Genomic DNA, 21499 nt, shown 5'->3' on the forward strand with positions numbered 1-21499 from the left:
ATAATTTCCCCCAGCCTTTATCTTCCTCCTCACTTCTGTATCCCTCCTGCCCTCCTTTCCATTTTTAAAAGATCAGCAAAATGTAAAAGTATCACTCCAAGGTTCTTTATCTAATTACTCTTCCTATAACTTTTGGTGACGATAGCATTCTGAGGAGATACAGATATCTCACCATATTAGAATGTAAAGTTTATCCCTGTTTAATCCCTTATACTCTGTTCATGTTTTTTATTTTTATTTTTTGTTTCTCTTGATGCTTATATTTTCATTTCAATGTTCCTACACAGCTCTGGTCTTTTCATCAGAAAAGTATAGATGTCCTCTATTAAAAGTCTATTTTTTCCCCTGTAGGATTATACTCAGTTTTTACAAGGTAAGTTATTCTTGGCTATAAGCTTAGATCATTTGCTTTTAGAATGAAGTATTCCAAGCTCTCCACTTCATTAGAGTAGTGGCTGCAAAATCTTCTGTGACTCCTTAGTACTTGAATTCTTTCTTTCTGGCTACTTGCAGTATTTTTCTTTGACCTGGAAGTTTTCCACTGGAGTTTCTTTCAGGAGTTGGCCAGTGAATTCTTTCTATTTCTACTTTGCCTTCTGGTTCTAAACTGAGGTGGTATTAAATGTGGTCTTACTAATTCCAAGTTCAGTGCTCTATCCATTGCAGTACCTATTTATCTCTATAAATTTCCACTTCAGTTTTGGAAGATAAGCCTGTGTCTACGTAAGGCCATCAGGTGTAATCTGCCAAGACATGCTATTGCCAAAGACAAAAGAACTCAAATACATATAAAATAAACATGTTTTCATGTGTTTTCACCTGAATAGTGCAGGCAATATCTCAGTTGGATGAACTGAAAGTGTATTTGTGTGTGTCAAGTGAGAAATTATTTGCAATATGTTAATTTGGAATGCTTAAGATATAATTGTAAAATTGGAAAGTAGCCATCTTAAGATAGTATTCTGCTACAAATCAAATTAGGTCTGTGTGAGTACATATTAAAACAAATGGTATGCAGTGTCTGAAATTTGAAAATATAATTTGTTTAATAATGGATCAGGAGAATTTAAAACCAAGCTACAAGGGGAAAAAAAGTTTTAAAGTAGAATGCCTGGAAATGTTAAGTCACAACTGTGAGCAATGTATTCCTAAATTAGTGAAATGAATGCTAGACTTGTATTTAGGAGAAACTTATGGTCAGGCCTTGCTTGCTGAGTGGCCCAGGAAGCATAATATGGCACCAACAGCCCAAAGTTAAGAAATAACGGACTCTGCATAAGATCCCCTACTAGAGAATTAGGCACACTTTTAAAAATTATTGTTCACTTTTTTATTTTATGTCAGCTCCATTTCCCAATACCCTCTTCTCATCCCTTGTAACAAAGAACAAAAAAGATTTTAAAAACCAGTTCATCAAAACAAACCAACACATTAACCAAGTCTAACATTATATTCAATGTTAGTACCCTTAGTCCCCCAGCTCTGCAAAAAAGGGAGGGAGGTAAATTCTAATGTCTCTTCTTTGGGACCAAGCTTAGTTATAATAATTTCATAGCATTTTGTTTCAATTGTTTTCTCTCCATTTACATTGTTTCAGTTGTTGTATATGTTCTTTTCCTGGTTCTGAATTCATTAATGTTCATCTAAGTTTTCTCATGCTTTTTTGAATTCTTCACTTTCAATTTTTCTTACAGAACATTAATTTTTCATTATATTCATGTATCATTCCCTGTTTAGTCGTTCCTCCATCAATGAGCACTTACCTTTTTTGTTAGTTCTTTAATATTATAAAAAGTTCTACTTTAAATATTTTCACATTTATGGAGCCTCTCTTTTTCTCATTGATATCTTTAAAGTATATGTCTAACAATGGGATTTCTGAGTCAAAGTATACAAACATTTTAGTCTTTTTCTTAGAAGAATGTCAAAGTATTTTAAAGAATGTTTGAACTAATTTATACCTCTAGTTAGTCTGTTTATCCATAGTTTCTCCAATATTGCAGCTAGATGTCACAGTGTATAAAAGACTGGACCTGGAGTTATGTTAAGATATGTTAAGATAAGATCTGTGTTGGGGTGGAGCCAAGATGGCCGCATGAAGGCAGCATCTTACCGGAGCTCTCTCACAGGGTCTGTCAGATTCCTATAAAAAAGTGAATTTGAGCAGATTTGAGAGAGTCAGAAACTGCGAGCAGTCTGCGTGGGGCAAATTTCCGAGCCGGGAGAGTCTGAAAGGCAGAAGGCATGAATCTGTAGGCTCGGAGAGGGCTCAGTGTGGGGAGCTGCTCCAGACCAAGGCAGAAGCGGCAGGCCAGGAAATCCACGTGGGAGACAGGCTGGGAGAAAGCTGGGCGCCCAACACTGGAGGAGATCCCCAGGCCTCCCAACACAGGACGGCAGTCGGGGAAAATGCCTACTCCTGAGGTTTGCAGCCCGAAGGAATGAAATGTGGCTTCTGGGAGACATAATGGCCAGGTAAATGGCTCCAATCCCTCCCCCCCCCCCTCACCCAGAGAATTCCTCGTGAAAAAGAAAAAGAACGCTGGAACAGAGGAGAAAGAAGTGGGGCTTCAGTGGTCAAGTAGTAGAAGTTCATTAATCCCAGAGGGGCAGAGTTGGCAGGGGTCAACACCAGGAGCCCAGACGTAATCTTGCTCCCCCAGGGGAAGTGCCAGAGATCAGCTCAAACAACAAACAGCTGAGACCATTGCTGAAAAGTAACAGTGCTGGAGAGCACCCATAGGGAATGAGAAGTCAGGGAGCCAGACCCCTACCCCACACCTCAGGAAACTGAAGGCTGTAATTCTAGACTCACAACCCCCAGAATAAGTAAGCTGGGACAGAGAGCCCTGAGCCCCAAAGGCAGAAATTTTTTGCAAAGCCAGGAAAAGGCAAACCAACAAACATGAAGAAGAACACAAAAAAACCGAGGACAATAGATTCTTTTTATGGAGACAGGCAGGATCAAAATACCAATATGGAAGAGGACAGCAATGACACTGTAGATACATCAGATACCTCAAAAGAAAATGTGAACTGGTCTCCAGCCCAAAAAGCATTGCTGGAAGAGCTAAAGGAGGATTTTAAAAACCAAATTAGGGAGGTAAAAGAAAACATGGAAAAAATGGAAAAGTCCCTAAAGATTAAGATTGGCGAAATGGCCACGGAGATTCAGAATCTAAATAGAGAAAATGACACCCTGAGAGGTAAAATCCACCAATTGGAAAAGGAGACTCAAAAGCAAAATGAAAACACTAACTCATTAAAAATTAGAGTTGAGCAAGTGGAAGCTAATGAATCTATGAGGCACCAAGAAGTAGTAAAGCAAACCATTAAGAATGAAAAAATAGAAAAAAATGTGAAATATCTGATTGGGGAAACAACCGACCTGGAAAATAGATCCAGGAGAGACAATTTAAGAGTTATTGGTCTACTGGAAACCCACGATGAAAAAAGGAGCCTTGACAGTATCTTCGAAGAAATTATCAAAGACAACTGCCCAGAGGTCCTAGAACCGGAGGGCAAAATAGTCATTGAAAGAATTCGCCGATCACCCCCTGAAAGAGATCCCAAACTGAAAACACCAAGAAATATTATAGCCAAATTTCAGAACTATAAACTCAAGGAGAAAATACTGCAAGCTGCCAAAAAGCAGAAATTCATATATCGTGGAACTACAGTCAGGATCACGCAGGATCTCTCTGCTTCCACATTAAAAGACAGGAGAAATTGGAATATGATATTCTGAAGGGCAAAGGAGCTGGGACTACAACCAAGGATCAACTACCCAGCAAAACTAAGCATAATTTCTCAGGCAAGGAGATGGACATTCAATGAAATAAGGGAATTCCAGACCTTCCTGTGAAAAGGCCAGAACTCAATGGAAAATTTGATCTCCAAATACAAAACTCAAGAGAGACATAAAAAGGTAACCAGGGGGAAAAACCCCACAAACCTTATTAACCAATAAGGGCAGAGTGTTTGCATCTTTATGTAGGATTATATCATCTTATGTATGTTTTATATATATATATGTATATACATACATACACATAGGTCAGTCTTGAGAATGGTACAGCTATTATGACAATTGAAAGGGATACACATAGATTGTGAATGCCTGTATAAATTAACTGATGTAAAGATAAAAAATATAAGTAAGAGATATAAAGGGAGGTCTATGAGAGAAGAGGTAAGGAGGTAGTAGAAAAGGGTAAATTACACCAAATGAAGTGACACAAAAACATATTATAGTAGAGGGAAAGAAGGGAGGGAGAAGAGCAGTATTTAAGCTTTACTGTCATCTGATCTGGTTCAAGAAGGGAATAACATACCCTGATAAGTTTAGAAATCTAACTTGTCCTATGGGAATTAGGAGGGGAAGGGGGGAAAAATGGGAGGGGGGTGGTCAGGAGGGAGGGGAGAAGTAGCAAGTGGGAAACAGTAAGATAAGGGAGGGGAATAAAGAGGGAGGGTAAACTGAGGAAGGTGGCGGTCAAAAGCAAAACTTTGTTGAGGAAGAGAAGGGGAAAGGGAGAAATAAAAGCATAAACAGGGGGAAATAGGATGGAGAAAAAGACACAGATAGAAATCATAACTCTGAACATGAATGGGATGAACACTCTCATAAAACAGAAGCAGATAGCAGAATGGATTAAAAACCATAATCCTACAATATGCTGTTTACAAGAAACACATTTGAAACAGGGGGATACACACAGGGTAAAGGTAAAAGGCTAGAGTAAAATATATTGTGCCTCAGCTAAAGTAAAAAAGCAGGTGTAGCAATCCTAATCTCAGACAAAGCAAAAGTGAAGATAGATTTAATTAAAAGAGATAAGGAAGGACATTATATCCTGCTAAAAGGCACCATAAACAATGAAGCAATATCATTGCTTAACATATATGCACCAAGTGGTAAGGCATACAAATTCTTAGAGGAGAGGTTAAGGGAGTTACAGGAAGAAATAGACAGCAAAACTATAATATTGGGAGACCTCAACCTCCCCCTTTCTGAACTTGATAAATCTAACCTCAAAATAAATAAGAAAAAAGTTAAGGAGGTAAACAGAATTTTAGAAAAGGCAGGTATGATAGACCTCTGGAGAAAACTGAATGGGGATAAAAAGGGATATACTTTCTTCTCAGTGGTACATGGCACATACTCAAAAATTGACCATGTACTAAGGTATAAAAACCTCACAATCCAGTGCAGAAAGGCAGAAGTAGTCACAGCACACTTTTCAGATCATGATGCAATAAGAATTATTTGTAACAAAGAACCTTGGAAAAACAAGCTAAAAATTAATTGGAAACTAAATAATCTAATTCTAAAGAATGAGTGGGCCAAAGAACAAATCAGAGAAACAATTAATAACTTCATTCAAGAGAATGACAATAATGAAACAACATACCAAAACTTATGGGATGCAGCAAAAGCAGTTCTTAGGGGAAATTTTATATCCCTAAATGCTTACATGAATAAAATAGGGAAAAAGGAGATCAATGATCTGGGCATACAGCTGAAAAAGTTAGAAAAAGAGCAAATTGAAAACCCCCAATTAAATACCAAATTAGAAATACTGAAAATCAAAGGAGGGATTAATAAAATTGAAACCAAGAAAACTATTGAATTAATAAATAAAACAAAGAGCTGGTTTTATGAAAAAACCAATACAATTGATAAACCTTTGGCCTATTTGATTAAAAAAAAAGAAAGAAGAATATCAAATTACCAGTATCAAAAATGAAAAGGGTAAGTTCACCTCTAACAAAGAGGAAATCAAAACAATAATTAGGAATTATTTTGCCCAATTGTATGCCCATAAATTTGACAACCTTAGAGATATGGATGAATATCTACAAAAACATAAACTGCCCAGGCTAACAGAAAAGGAAATGAAATTTCTTAATAACCCCATATCAGAAAAAGAAATTGAGCATACCATCAATGAACTCCCTAGGAAAAAATCTCCAGGGCCAGATGGTTTTACATGTGAATTCTATCAAACATTTAAAGAACAACTAATTCCAATAATTTGTAGACTATTTTGGAAAATAGGTGAAGAAGGAGTCCTACCAAATTCTTTTTATGACACAAATATGGTACTAATACCCAAACCAGGTAGAGTCAAAACAGAGAAAGAAAATTATAGACCAATTTCTCTAATGAATATTGATGCAAAAATTTTAAATAAAATATTAGCAAAAAGATTGCAGCAACTCATCATGAGAATAATACACTATGACAAGGTAAGATTTATTCCAGGAATGCAAGACTGGTTCAATATTAGGAAAACTATTAGCATATTTGACCATATCAACAACAAAACTAGCAGAAACCATATGATCATCTCAATAGATGCAGAAAAAAACCTTTGACAAAATACAACACCCATTCCTATTAAAAACACTAGAAAGCATAGGAATAAATGGAACCTTCCTTAAAATTATAAATAGCATCTACCTAAAACCACCAACAAGCATTATTTGTAATGGGGATAAACTAGATGCATTCCCAATAAGATCAGGGGTGAAACAAGGATGTCCATTATCACCCCTACTATTCAATTTGGTACTAGAAACTTTAGCTGTAGCAATAAGAGAAGAAAAAGAAATTGAAGGAATTAGAATAGGAAAAGAAGAAACTAAATTATCACTTTTTGCAGATGATATGATGATTTATTTAGAGAATCCTAGTGAATCAAGTAAAAAACTACTTGAAATAATAAACAACTTAGCAAAGTTGCAGGATATAAAATAAACCCACATAAATCTTCAGCATTCTTATACATTACTGACAAAGCCCAACAACAAGAGATAGAAAGAGAAATTCCATTCAAAGTTACTGAAGGCACTATAAAATATTTGGGAGTCTATTTTCCAAGACAAACCCAGGGCCTATATGATCATAACTATGAAACACTTTTCACACGAATAAAGTCAGATCTAAATAAATGGAAAAATATCAGTTGCTCATGGTTAGGCCGAGCTCATATAATAAAAATGACAATTTTACCTAAATTAATCTATCTATTCAGTGCCATACCAATCGAACTACCAAATAATTATTTTACTGAGCTGGACAAAATAATAACAAAATTCATCTGGAAAAACAAGAGGTCTAGAATATCTAGGGTATTAATGAAAAGAAATGCTAGAGAAGGTGGCCTAGCCATACCAGATATTAAACTGTACTACAGAGCAGCAGTCATCAAAACTACCTGGTATTGGCTAAGAAACAGAGGTGTGGATCAGTGGAATAGGATAGGAATACAAGATAGAGAAATCAACAATTATAGCAATCTACTCTTTGATAAACCCAGAGAGGCCAGCTTCTGGGCTAATAATTCACTATTTCACAAAAGCTGTTGGGAAAATTGGAAAATGGTAGGGCAGAAACTGGGCATAGACCAATATCTTACACCATATACCAGAATAAAGTCAAAATGGGTTCATGATTTAGGAGTAAAAGCTGATACTATAAGTAATTTGGGAGAGCAAGGAATAGTTTACTTATCAGATTTATGGAAAAGAAAAGAATTCATGACCCAACAAGAGATAGAGAGCATTACAAAATGCAAACTGGATAATTTTGATTATGTTAAATTGAAATGTTTTTGTACAAAAAAAGCCAATACAACAAAAATTAGGAGGGAAGCAGAAAATTGGGAGAAAATCTTTATAACTAGTATCTCTGATAAAGGCCTCATTTCTAAAATACACAGGGAACTGAGCCAAATATATAGGAATACAAGCCATTCTCCAATTGAGAAATGTTCAAAGGATATGAACAGGCAGTTTTCAGAGGAAGAAATTAAAGCTGTCTATAGGCTTATGAAAAAATGCTCTGGATCACTACTGATTAGAGAAATGCAAATCAAAACAACTCTTAGATACCACATCTCTCTTGTCAGATTGGCTAAAATAACAAAACAGGGAAATGATAAATGCTGGAAAGGATGTGGGAAAATTGGAACATTGTTACATTGCTGGTGGAGTTGTGAGATGATCCAGCCATTTTGGAGAGTAATTTGGAACTATGCCCAAAGGGTCATAGGAATGTTCATACCCTTTGACCCAGCAATACCACTTCTAGTGTTGTATCCCAAAGAAATCACACAAGAGGGAAAGGGACCCATATGTACAAAAATATTTATAGCGGCTCTTTTTGTGGTAGCCAAGAATTGGAAATCAAAGGGATGCCCATCAATTGGGGAATGGCTGAACAAGCTGTGGTATGTGAAGGTAATGGAATACCACTGTGCCATAAGAAATGGGGATGATACAGACTTCATAACAACCTGGAAAAACCTACACGACATAATGCTGAGTGAGGGAAGCAGAGCCAGGAGAACATTGTACACAACCACAGATATGTGGATTCCGTGAGGACCAACCCTGACAGACTTCGCTCTTCTCAGCAACACAAGGTGCAAGGACAACTCCAAGGGACTCACGATGGAGAATGCTCTCTACATCCAGAGAAAGAATTGTGAAGTTTGAATGCAGATTGAGGCACACTACATGCTCGCCTTTTTTTTCTTCTCTTTTGTTTTTGTTTTTGGGTTTTTTCTTTTTTTGGTTCTGTTTCTTCTTTCTCATGATTCATTCCATTGGTCATAATTCTTCTCCACAACTTGACTAGTGTATAAATTAATTCAATGTGAAGTTATACATGGTAGTTATATGAGATTCCATGCCGTCTTGGGGAAGGAGGGGAGAGGGAGGGGAGAAAATCTGGAACTCAAAGTTATGTAGAACCGTGTTTTGTAAACTAAAAATAAAATAAAAAAGATTAGATCTGTGTTAATTCCCCTCAGACATTTGCTAGCTATAGGACCATGAGCAAGTCCCTTAAAATCTGCTTGCCTCAGTTTCCTCATCTGTAAAATGGGAATAATACTAGCACCAGGTTTGCTATGTGGATAAAATGAGGTAATATTTGTTAAGCACTTTGTGATTTTTAAAGTACTATACAAATGTTAGCTATTATTATTTATAACTTTTGTCATCTTTGCTGATTTGCTAGGTGTGAAATATAAACTCAGAAATGTTTTGATATGCTTTTATTATTACCAATTTGGAGCAATCACTCAAAAAGATGATTGTCATAATGATAACTTCTATTTGTGAGAATTGTTCATTGATATTCTTTGGCCATAAGCAAATACCCATTGACAAATAGAAATCAGACCATTATCATAGATATTTTTTGTAAAAGTTTTTCCCCTCTAGTCAACCACTTCCCTCTTATTCTACTTACATTAATGTTGTTTGCCCCAAAGTTTTTTTTAAAATTTCATGCAATTGAAATTATCTGTTTTATCACTCTTAACTTTCACACTTGGTTAAGAATTCTCCCCTTAGTTATAACTGAAATATATCTGACATGATTCTCTTCCATATTTTTAATGGTATAGTCTTTAATATTCTGGTCACATATCAATTTTGAGCTTATTGTGATATGTGGCATAAGTTGTTGCTTTAAATCTAATTTCTTTCTGTTGTCTAGTTTTCCCCAGCAATTTCTGTCAAATAGGGAGTTCTCTAGGAAGACTTAATGATTTTGAAGTTTAATTTCACAGATGCAGAAATCAGTAATGCTAATGTGAGCTAAGAAGGCATGGTAGGAACCCACCTAGTAAAGCATCACATAGGGGAAGCATTTGTCTGAAGGCAATGGTATCCTCCCTCTGGCAAATTTAGTATAGTAAAATCTGTTTGTGCTTTTGTGTGTCTGATGCTTTAATGTGAATACACTAGAATGTCAAAGGTTAATTTGGTTTGGGGAAAGCATTTCTCCAGCAATTGAAAAGTACAAGAGACTTTAGGAACTTAGAAATGATCTCAGGCTTCTCTGAATTGTGTGTGTGTGTGTGTGTGTGTGTGTGTGTGTGTGTGTGTGTGTGTGTGTGTGTGTAGAGGAGGAGGGGAGTCATTAATTGTTTATGTGAGAGAAGAATGTTCAAATCTGAAAGAAAAAATATTTTAAAATGACCACATTTTAATGTGAATTAAATGATTCTCTTAACATGATTAGGAAAATGATTTTTATTATAAAGTTTCAGATCTATTGATACTAAAAGCTTCCTAGATTTCACAAGTTTCCACATCATTCATAGTTGATCATCACACAATGTTGCAGTTGACTTGTACAATCTTCTCTTAGTTCTACTCATTTCACTTTGCATTAGTTCATATAAGTCTTTCCAGGTTTTTATGAAATCTTCCTGCTCATCGTTTCTTATTGCACAATAGTATTCCATTACATTTATATACCACAGCTTGATCAGCCATTCTGCTATTGAAGGACATCCCCTCAATTTCCAATTTTTTGCCATCACAAAAAGACCTGCTATACAATTATGACCTCAGACAAAGCAAAAGCAAAAATAGATCTAATTAAAAGAGATAAAGAAGGAAACTGTATCTTGCTGAAGGGTACCATAAACAATGAAGTCATATCAATACTAAACATGTATGCACCAAATGGTGCAGCATCTAAATTTTTTAAGCAGAAGTCAAACGAGTTACAGGAGAAAATACATTATAAAACTACACTAGTAGGGGACCTCAACTTTCCCCTCTCAGAGCTAAATAAATCTAACAAAAAAATTAAACAAGAAAGAAGTTAAGGAGGTGAATAAAATTCTCAAAAAGTCAGATACAATAGATCCCTGAAGAAAACTGAATGGGAATAGAAAGGAATATACCTTTTTCTCAGCAGTACATGGCACCTACACAAAATTGACCACGTATTAGGACACAAAAACCTCACAACCAAATGCAGAAGAGCAGGAATCATACTGCAATAAAAATTGCATTCAATAATGGACAATGGAAAGAAATTAAAAATTAATTGGAAATCAAGTAATCTAATCCTAAAAAAACAAGTGGGTCAAAGAACCAATCATAGAAACAATTGATAATTTCATTAAAGAAAAAATGAGACAACATATGCAAATTTATAGGATGCAGTCAAAGCAGTACTTAGGGGAAAATTCATATCTCTAATTGCTTACATCAATAAAAGAGATAAAAAGAAAATCAATGAATTGAGCATGCAAGTAAACAAAGTAGAAAAAGAACAAATTAAAAATCCCCAATTAAACACCAAATTCGAAATTGTGAAAATCAAAGGAGAGATTAATAAAATTGAAAGTAAGAGAACCATTGAACTAATAAATAAAACCAGAAGCTGGCTCTATTAAAAAAAATGAACCATTTGTTAATTTAATTTAAGAGAAGAAATAAGAAAAGCAAATTACTAGTCTCAAAAATGAAAGCAGTTAATTCACCACCAATGAACAGGAAGTTAAGACGATTGTTAGGAGCTATTTTGCCCAATTATATGCCAATAAATTTGACAATCTAAATTAAATGAATGACTATCTATAAAAATATAAATTACCTAGATTTACAGAAGAAGAAATAAAATACTTAAATAATGCAATATTAGAAAAAGAAATTGAACATGCCATCAATGAACTTCCTAAGGAAAAACTTCCAGTACCAGATGGATTCACAAGTCAATTCTACTAAACATTTAAAGAACAATTAATCCCAACATTATATAAACTACTTGGAAAAATAAGTGAAGAAGGAGTACTACCAAATTCCTTTTAAGCTCAAATATGGGGCTGATACCCAGACCAGGAAGAGCCAAAACAGATAAAGAAAATTATAAACCAATTTCCCTAATGAATATTGATGGAAATTTTTAAATAAAATACTGGCATAAGGATTAGAGCAACATATCACATGGATAATACACTATGACCAGGTGGGATTTATGCCAGGAATACAGGGTTGGTTCAATACTAGGAAAACTATCAGAATAATTGACTGTATCAATAACAAAACCAACAAAACTGTCTATCTTAATAGATGCAAAAAAAGTCTTTGACAAAATGCAGTGCCAATTCCTATTAAAAACACTAGAGAGCATAGGAATAAGTGGAGCTTACCTTAAAATGATAAGCAATATTTAACCATCAGTAAACATTATCTGTAATAGGGATAAGCTAGAAGCCTTCCCAATGCAATCAGGGGTGAAGCAAGGATGCCCATTTTCACCTCTATAATTTAATATTGTCCTAGAAATGTTAGCTATAGCAATAAGAGAAGAAAAAGAAATTAAAGAAATTAGAACAGGCAAACAAAGCTATCAATCTTTACAGATGACATGATGTTATACTTAGAAAATCCTAGAGAATCAACTATAAAAGTACTTGAAAATATTAACAATTTTAACAAAGTTGTAGGATACAGAATAAACCCACATAAATTATCAGCATTTCTGTATATTACCAACAAAGTCCTGCAGCAAGAGACAGAGAAATTCCGTTTAAGATAACTGTAGACAATATAAAATATTTGGGTGTTTACCTGCCAATACCAACCCAGGAACTATATGAACACAACTGTAAAACACTTTTCACAAGAAGATCTAAATAATTGGAAAAATATTAATTGCTCATGGATAGGCTGAGCCAACATAATAAAACTGACAATTTATTCAGTGTCATAACAATCAAACTATCAAAAAATTATTTTACAGAGCTAGAAAAAATAATAACAAAATTCATCTGGAAGAACAAAAGCTCAAGGATACCATGGGAATCAAAGAAAAATGCAAAAGAAGGTGATCTATCCATACCAGATTTTAAAATTTATTATAAAGCTATAATCTTCAAAATAATATGGCACTGATTAAGACACAGAGTGGTGTATCAGTGGAATAGATTCGATACAAATTACATTATAGTAAATGACCATAGTAATCTAGTATATGATAAACCCAAAAATCCAAGCTTTGGTACAAAAACTTATAATTTGACCAAAAAACTGCTGGGAAAACTGGAAAACAGTATGGTAGAAACTAGGTATAGACCAACATCTCACACTATATATCGAGATAAGGTCCAAATGGGTACATGGTTTACACACAAAGGGTGATACCATAAGCAAATTAAGAGAGAGTGGGATAGTTTATCTGTCAAATTTATGAATAAGGGAAGAATTTAGGACCAAAGAAAATAGAGAGATCATTACAAAATGTAAATCAAGTAATTTTGATTATATAAAATTAAATTTTTTTGCACAAGTAAAACCAATGCAACCAAAATTATAAGGAGGCAGAAAACTGGGCAAAATTTTTGCAACGATTGTCTCTGATAAAATCCACATTTCTCAAAAATACAGAGAACTGAGTCAATTTTGTAAAAATACAAGTCATTCCCCAATTGACAAATGGTCAAAGGATATGAACAGGCAGTTTTCAGACAAAGAAATCAAAGTTATCTATACTCATGAAAAAAATGCTCTAAATCATTATTGATCAGAGAAATGCACATTAAAACAACTCTGAGGTACCACCTCACACCTAACAGAGTGGCTAAAATGACAAAAAAAAAAGAAAATGTTGGATGTTGAAGGAGATGTGGGAAAACTGGGAAATTAATACATTTTTGGTGGAGTTGTGAACTGATCCAACCATTCGGCAGAGCTGTTTGGAGCTATGTCTAAAGAGTAACCAAACTGTATATACCCTTTGATTCAGTAATACCACTACTAGGTCTATATCCCAAAGATAACCCAAAAAAGGGAAAAGTACCTATTTCTATTGTGGTGGCTAAGAATTGGAAATCCAAGGAATGGCTATCAATTGAAGAATGGCTAAAGAAGTTGTGCTATATGATAGTAATGGAATATTATTGTGCTATAAAAATTACAAGCAGGATGATTTCAGAAAAACCTGGAAAGACTTGCGTGAACTGATGCATAGTGAAGTGAACAGAACCAGGAGAATATTGTACACAGTAACAGCAATATTGTTCAATGAATTGCTATGAATGATTTGGCTATTCTCAGCAACACAGTGATCCAAAATAATCCCAAAGAACTAATGATGAAGCCTACTATCCACCTCAAGAGAAAGAACTGATATTGATTAAGTACAGACTGAAGCATGCCTTTTTCACTTTCTTTTTTTTTCATTTTTTATTTGAGTCTTCTTATACAAAATGATTAATACGGAAATGTTTTATATAATTACACATATATGACCTATACCTGACTGCTTACTATCTCTCCTGAGAGACTGTCCCCCTCTAGGGGGAGGGAAGGAAGACAGAGAAGGATAGAATTTGGAATTCAAATTCAAAATTTTAAATAAAAATGTTTTTAAAAATTGGAAAAAAAGAAACCTATTTTAAAAAGGACCTGCTATAAATATTTTTGGTTTTGGGGATACAGACCTAGTAGTTATTTCTGGAATCTTAAAAAGCATACAAGTTTAATAAGTAAGGAGAAAAAGAGGCTACATGTTCTCTTGGTCTTCTTTCTCTGGATTGTTGTCTCTGGATTGCTGTCTCTGGATTGCTGTCTTGGAGTTACTGTCTCAGGAACGTGTGGAGTGCCTAGAATATAAAAATAATTATTATCAGCAGTTTGATGCTTCCAAGAAGGACCATTTCAAAAGCTGACTTTTTTTCATCCTAGAGTTGTTGGAAACACTATCATATATCTCAGTAATCAATGATCTGTGGGAAAAGAGAAAGCAGAGCAAACTTCATTATAACCACTCACTTCAAGTTCCTCACCTCCCCGAACCTTTCAGCAGGATTTCTGACAAATAGAAAAACTGACTGATTTCAATCTCACCCTGTCTACTGACTTTTGCTTATTTTCTGACTCACTGTAACCTTACCTTTTGCCTTGCCTTCCTTTTGGCCATTTTGCCAGTACTATCTAAATATAATTCACCAACTGAACGATTGGTACAGATTCTGGAGAATCAAGCATTTGCTGTAGAAATTTCAAAGGCCAGTAGGCCAGGGCTTGGTTAAATCTAGTGATCTATTTTTCCCTGTCTGAAGTATCTCCACTGGACCTTATAATAAGGGGTTGTTGTGGTTTTTTTCAAATCAGGAGGAATCAATGTTTAACTGCCCTGATGGGCATGATTTTTACAATCAAATCAGAAGAGGAGGATTCATGCTGAAAATGATGGAAAGGGAGTAAGCCAACTGTCATTTTGGCTGAAAACAGTAAGTAGCAACCTGTATGATAATGTATGATATCTGGCTCCCTTTCCACTTTTTCTCTAAAAGACATGGACCATGATTTAACATGAATATAAAACTACTCAGACCGATATATATTTTTCCTTTATCTGAAACCTCATTTACCTGAATTCGAAGAATGCCATTAGAGAAAAGGTGACTCTTTTATTGAAACTTGAAATTTAGAATTTGGATGAAAAGAAAATGACTGACCTCTCCTTCTTCTTGATTCTCATTAATGTTGGATTCTGAATTACGATTTTTCTTCTTGCATCGTCGTGCCACTATAACTAGTGTTGTAAAAAAAAAACACAACAAAACCCAAATTGAGAGGATTGAACACAATAAAATTGTGGAATGAAAGGACTTGATTATGATTGAAAGGGCATATGAAAGAAAATTAATAACTAGCTACCTAAGACAAACAAAGAAAAAGACTTTTCAATATGCACTTAGTTTGAGAATATCAGAAATAGATAAGAAATCTGAAGAGTAGCCACAAGAATCTGTGAAGGCCAGCTGAAATAAATCTGGTAATTAGAAACTATTTCTGGCAAAACTTTGTGCTACATTTGCCTTATTTATTTTTATTTTTAAAAATTTTATTGGCCAACTAACAGATATTTATTTTCTCTTCATCCCACCTTCCCCCTACAGTTTCCCTTGACCAACATTGACAACAACTGGAGTGAAACAAAAGAAAAGAGATATGATGAGCACAGGAAGGCTCAATGTGAATGCTGCTACATTTCTGGTGTATTTGTTAGAGACATATCATTGCAATAAATCTTTTTTTTTTTCTGAAATTCAAGAGCACACACACACACACACACACACACACACACACACACAGTGATGAAAGAGAAGTAAGCTTAGAGACCACTACACTTTACTGAAAGCTATGAAGACTTGCCGTTGCATCCAGAAACATTAACTCTTCTGGAAGCTTTGAACCCTTTATATCTCTAGACCAACAGTATTTGTGAGAAAAATATATCTTCCAGAATTCATTGCTGTGTAATATATTATTTTTTATAAAGAAACTAGGCTTTGTCTCTTGAGAAGCTTGTGACTTTTTCACATGAAACCTTCAGATCATAAAGACCTCTGAATATTACTGCTTAACCACTGCTCAGGATAGAGATACTCTGGGGAAGTGATGTCCAAAATACCTGGGACCTAATCACTTTCCTAATTCTTGTTGGTCAAGGAAAGGAAGTAGACAAAGGAATCTTGTTCACCTTGTCTAACATCCTGGCCATCTACAAAACTTGAATTAACAGGGCAGATATACACTCTCACCCTAAAATCCTGCACATGCAAGTGAGTGTTTTTTAGGGAAATAGAAGAACCTGAAGAATGTGATATCACTGAAACCAAGAAAGGAGACAGTATACGAGAGATAAGAGAGGTTAGCAGTAACAAATTCCATAAGATCGAGGAGAATTAAAATGGAAAAAAAAGAACATTGTACTTGGTGAGAAGATGGTCATCAGTGATTTTTGAGAAAGCAGAAGCAGGGTATAGAAGCCAATGGCACTATCATTCACTCAGTCTCCCATATTGGACACCGTAATGTTATCATTGACATTTTCCTCTCTTACCCTTCTCATTTCCTGTCATGTAGCAAAATCTTTTCTACCTCTGCACTATTTCTCTCTTCCTTCTTTTCTTCTTTATTTCTTCCCTTCCTTCCTTTCTTCCTTCTTTCCTTCCTTCCTTCCTTCCTTCCTTCCTTCCTTCCTTCCTTTCTTCCTCCCTTTCTCTTTTCCTCTAATCCACTGGAGAGGGAAATAGCAAACCACGCCAGGATCTTTTCCAAGAAAACCCTATGGACAGTATGGTCTACAGGTCACAAAGGATCAGACATGACTGAACGAAAACAACCACCTCTCATTGCAATATTTCTTATATCCTTGTACTCTTCTCTTTACCTATTGTTATCAGACTAGTATAGGCCCCCATAAACTGCCAAATAACTATGACTATAGCTTCCTAACAGGTCTTCTCACTTCCACTTTCTTCCTCCCTTCAAACCTTTTCATCCTGCAAGATCACATCAGTCTTGGAACTCAAACATTATCTGCATCCTCTGCCCCTGGGTGCCTCCTTCCCTGTTTGCATTGTGGAGACTTTTTCCCCCAGAACCTCCATTTAATGAGAGTACTCAGGTCATCCATCTTTAATTCCCAACTTGGCTATACTCCATTGGGACCCTCCATCATGACACCATGGTGGATGCCTTCTTCCACTTTTTATATATTATCTTCCCCTTTTAGATTGTAGATTCTTTGAGGTCAAGGACCATCTTTTACCTTTCTTTGTATCCCCAGCAATTAGCATGTTGCTAGATTCATAATAAGTGCTTAAGTGATGTTTATTGACTGACTAAGCCATCCTTTATACCACTGCCAGACTAATTCTCATTATGTGCAGATTTGATAGATTACCTCTAGTGACTAGCACAGTGCCCTGCACACAGTGGAATCTTAATAAATTTTGATCCAGTTGTGCGATGATCAGCTGTGATTGACTTAGCTCCTCTCAGCAACACAATGATCCAAGGCAATTCCAAAAGACTCATGATGGAAAATGCTATCCACACCAGAGAAAGAACTATGGAGTCTGAATGCAGATTGAAGCATACTATTTCAGGGGGTTTTTTGTTTTTTGTTTTGTTTTTTGTTTTTCCCTTTTGTTCTGTTTCCTCTTTTACAACTAACATGATTACACATGTATAACCTATGTCAAATTGCTTGCCATCTTGTGGAGGGAAGAAGAGAGAGAAGGAAGAAGAAAAATCTGAAACTCAAAATCTTATAAAAAAAGTGAATGTTGAACACTATCTTTACACATAACTGGAAAAAATAAAATTCTGTGTACAAAAGAAAAAAATAAATGTTGGTTCAACTGAAATACCTCTCTACAGATACAAGTGGCAACAGCAGTGCAGTGTCTTTTGGAGGACCCTGGGATATGTCAATGATCTACCATTTGGAATATAAAAGGCCCATGGTCTCCTCTGACGGTACTTAAGAAACACATTATTTTAGAAACAACTCTAGTGGAGTAAGTAGATCACCACAGGCAAATACTTAACTTCTCCACTCTCAGTCTCCTCATTTGTAAACTGAGGAACTTGTACTAAATCAGGGGTTCTTAATGTTTTTTATGGACCCTTTCTCAGAATGTTTTTGAATGCATAAAATAAAATACATAGTATAATAAAGAAAAACAACCATATTGAAATACAGTTATCAAAATATTTTTTAAAAAAAATAACTGACCCCAGATTCAGAACCTCTGGACTAGATGGTCTCTAAGGTGTCTTCCAGCTCTGGTTCTACTATTTCTTATTTCAGTGCTCCTGAGATCTATGATTTAGTAAGTGTAGGTGGTCCTTCCATGATTCAGATTATAAACTCTTTATTGCTGTGGCCTAAATATGCATCATTTTGAAGATAAGCTGATGGTAAATCTCTCCAAATTTAGCCAGGTTGGTCCACAAACAATAGACTTACTGTTTGCCAATGGCCCTGTCTTCAACATCTTTCCAAACTTTCCACAACTTTATACCTCTGACAGAGCCTTCAAGAATACAGTATTGCATCAATATCATAAAGAAACATTGGACTGGACTTCATAGCTTAAAAGACTTTTAGTTATTTGGACAGTGAATCATTTGGAGAGGTGGCATAGAGTAGGGTATAACGTCAAGAAGACCCAGGTTCAAATATCTCTGACACAGTAGCAGCATGACTATAGACAAGATATCTAACCTCTCAGAGCCTCAGATAGAAATTTCAGGATAAATGTGTTGCTCTTTGATTCATAGGAAACTGTCATGGACAAGTATTCTGCATATTTGTCACAGGAACTATGTTTTTATATGGATGCCATAAGAGAGACCCCAAATTCTACCTAATATGTAACCTAGTACAAAAAAAGCTCTGGACAAAAGCCAGATATATATACAAATACACACAAATGCATATACACACAGACATACAAATACCAGAAATATACATACCAATAAGAACTAAAACTGACACCAATGGAACCAAAATTAGTACCCAATTGACAGAGCTTCCTTGATATGGCTCTATATGCAAAGAAAGACAAATTATTAAATAGTTGCACAAGCAAAAAAAGATTACAAAAAATTAGGTGCTACAGTGCAAATCTTAACAGTATTAAAACAGTTCTAAAAAGAAAACACCCTAGTATTGAACTTGGTTTAACCCTGAAAACTAAATCCACCATGAGTTCAATATTGATAAAATTAAAAGGAAACAGTGACAAATCTTGACAAAACTATTATTTGAATCCTGGATAAACTTTGAAGTGGAGAGAGCAGAACAAACGTTAAAACAAGTATATGAAGAATTAAGAGAAGCATGGGAAGATTTCTGTGAACTGATACAGAGTGAAGCAAGCAGAAGCAGGAAAACAATATACATTTTGTCTGCAACAGTGCTCTGCATGGCAACTGCCTACATTGCTTCTGAATTGCTGTGGAGTTGGAGGCCTGTTTACTTTAAAGTTAGCAAATTTAATGCCTTTTAAAAAACACTTTTGCATCTCCCAAAATATATTACTTTTGCCATTGGCTTTGATTAATCATACTTGGGGGAAAAATCATCTGAAATCTTTTGGCTATTAACTTAGGATGTAGGTATAATGGGAAAGGCACTTAATTTGGAATCTTAGGACCCAATTTTGAATTCTGGGCATTGTACTTATTATCTGTATGTTTCTGGGTAAGTCATTTAATCTCTTTGGGTCTCAGTTTCCTCATCTGTATTATGAGGGGGTTGGACTAGGTGGCCTCTAAAGTATCTTCCAGCTTTTGTTATGTTCTTATGAACATCAAACCAAAATTGAATACTTTGTGATTATAATGACCAAGTTTGATTCGCCTCAACCCACTTCTATCCAGAAGTGAGGGATAATGAATATGGAATACTACATATGCTATCAGTTATTATAAATGTGTTGATTAGATTTGCTAAACTTTTTTCAGCCTTTCTTTTTTTATTCTTTGTTACAAGGTATAGCTCATTGGATGGGGAGAGGAAGGGATACTTTTTAAAACCTAAGTTACATAAAACAAAATGTGTCAATATAAAAGCTGTAAATGGGAAAAAGACCCTAAGTTTAATATAGCATAACCTTTACTGATCTTTGAGAACACTCTCAATTGAAAATTTATCTGTAAGACTATCCATAAACTAAGACGTTGTTACCTAAAAGACCAGGCTGTGGGTTGGGATGGTCTCTTTAAAAACATTTTATTACACAGAATTTCCTTCTTTCCAGTGTTATTTCAGAGTATATGCTAGCTATCTTGAACACCTGCCCTTTGCACACTGTTAAAGGAATAGGGTAGGGGCAGCAGTGGCCCATCTCGTCTCCCCAATCCCAAAATTCTGTATAATGGCCTATATAGACATACCTTATTTTACTGTTCTTTTTTAATCACACCTTGCAGAATACTGTGGTTTGGTTTGGTTTTACAAATTGAAGGTGTGTGGCAACTCTGCATTGAATAAATCTATAAGCACCATTTTTCCGACAGCACATGCTCATTTCATGTCTCTGTGTTATGTCTGTAATTCTTGTAATATTTCAAACTTTTTCATTGCTTTTATATCTATTATGGTGATCTGTGATCAATGATATTTGATGTTACTATCGTAATTGTTTTGGGGAGCTGTGAATTGTGCCCTTATAAGATGGTGAAATTAGTCAATAAATATTGTGTGTGTACTGGCTGCTCCACTGACTGGCCTCTCTCCTGTCTCTCTCCCTGTCCTTGCCCTCCCTTTTCCTTGAGAAACAATAATACTGAAGAGTATTAAAGTAAACTTAGTTGATAAAGTAGTAACTGAGAGGATTGACTCCAATTTTGAAAGAAGTTCTACTATGGGTAAATTTCTACCAAACAGCATTACATGCTACAGAGAAATCTTTCGTGAAAGGAAGAGTCAATCAACACAGCAAACTTCACTGTTATCATATTTAAGAAATTGCCACAGCCACCCCAACCTTCAGCAACCACTACTCTGATCAGTCAGCAGCCATCAAAATAGAGGCAAGACCCTCTACCAGCAAAAAGATTATGACTTGCAGAAGGCTCAGATGATGGTTAGCAGTTTTAAAGCAACACTGTAAAGTTTTTTTTTAATTAAGGTGCATACTTTTTAAAAAAGATATAATACTATCGCACATTTAATAGACTACAGTACAGCATAAATGTAACTTTTATATGCCCTGGGAAACCAAAAAATTCACATGATTCACTTTATTGCAATATCAATTTATTGCAGTGGTCTGAAACTGAGCCCACAATATCTCCAAGGTATGCCTTTAATGAAAATTTGTCCTGTTTGTTTTTTCCAAAGAAGGGCAATCAATCCTCTATATGCCTA

At 35.3% G+C, this 21499-nt stretch overlaps 1 protein-coding gene across 1 annotated transcript in view; it reads right to left on the reverse strand.

The window, feature by feature from the left end:
- Positions 1 to 14010: 14010 nt before the first annotated feature.
- The window catches only part of HHLA2 (HERV-H LTR-associating 2), a 56383-nt gene continuing 48894 nt past the window's right edge, over positions 14011 to 21499 (reverse strand). The window contains exons 5-7 of the mRNA XM_036745548.1: positions 19099 to 19170; positions 15282 to 15358; positions 14011 to 14423 (exon numbers count right to left, since the gene is read on the reverse strand). Coding sequence (XP_036601443.1) covers positions 14397 to 14423; positions 15282 to 15358; positions 19099 to 19170 — 176 coding nt within the window. The 3' untranslated portion in view covers positions 14011 to 14396. The remainder of the gene's footprint in view (positions 14424 to 15281; positions 15359 to 19098; positions 19171 to 21499) is intronic.

This window comes from Trichosurus vulpecula, chromosome 2 (assembly GCF_011100635.1).
Source record: "Trichosurus vulpecula isolate mTriVul1 chromosome 2, mTriVul1.pri, whole genome shotgun sequence".
NCBI lineage: Eukaryota > Metazoa > Chordata > Mammalia > Diprotodontia > Phalangeridae > Trichosurus > Trichosurus vulpecula.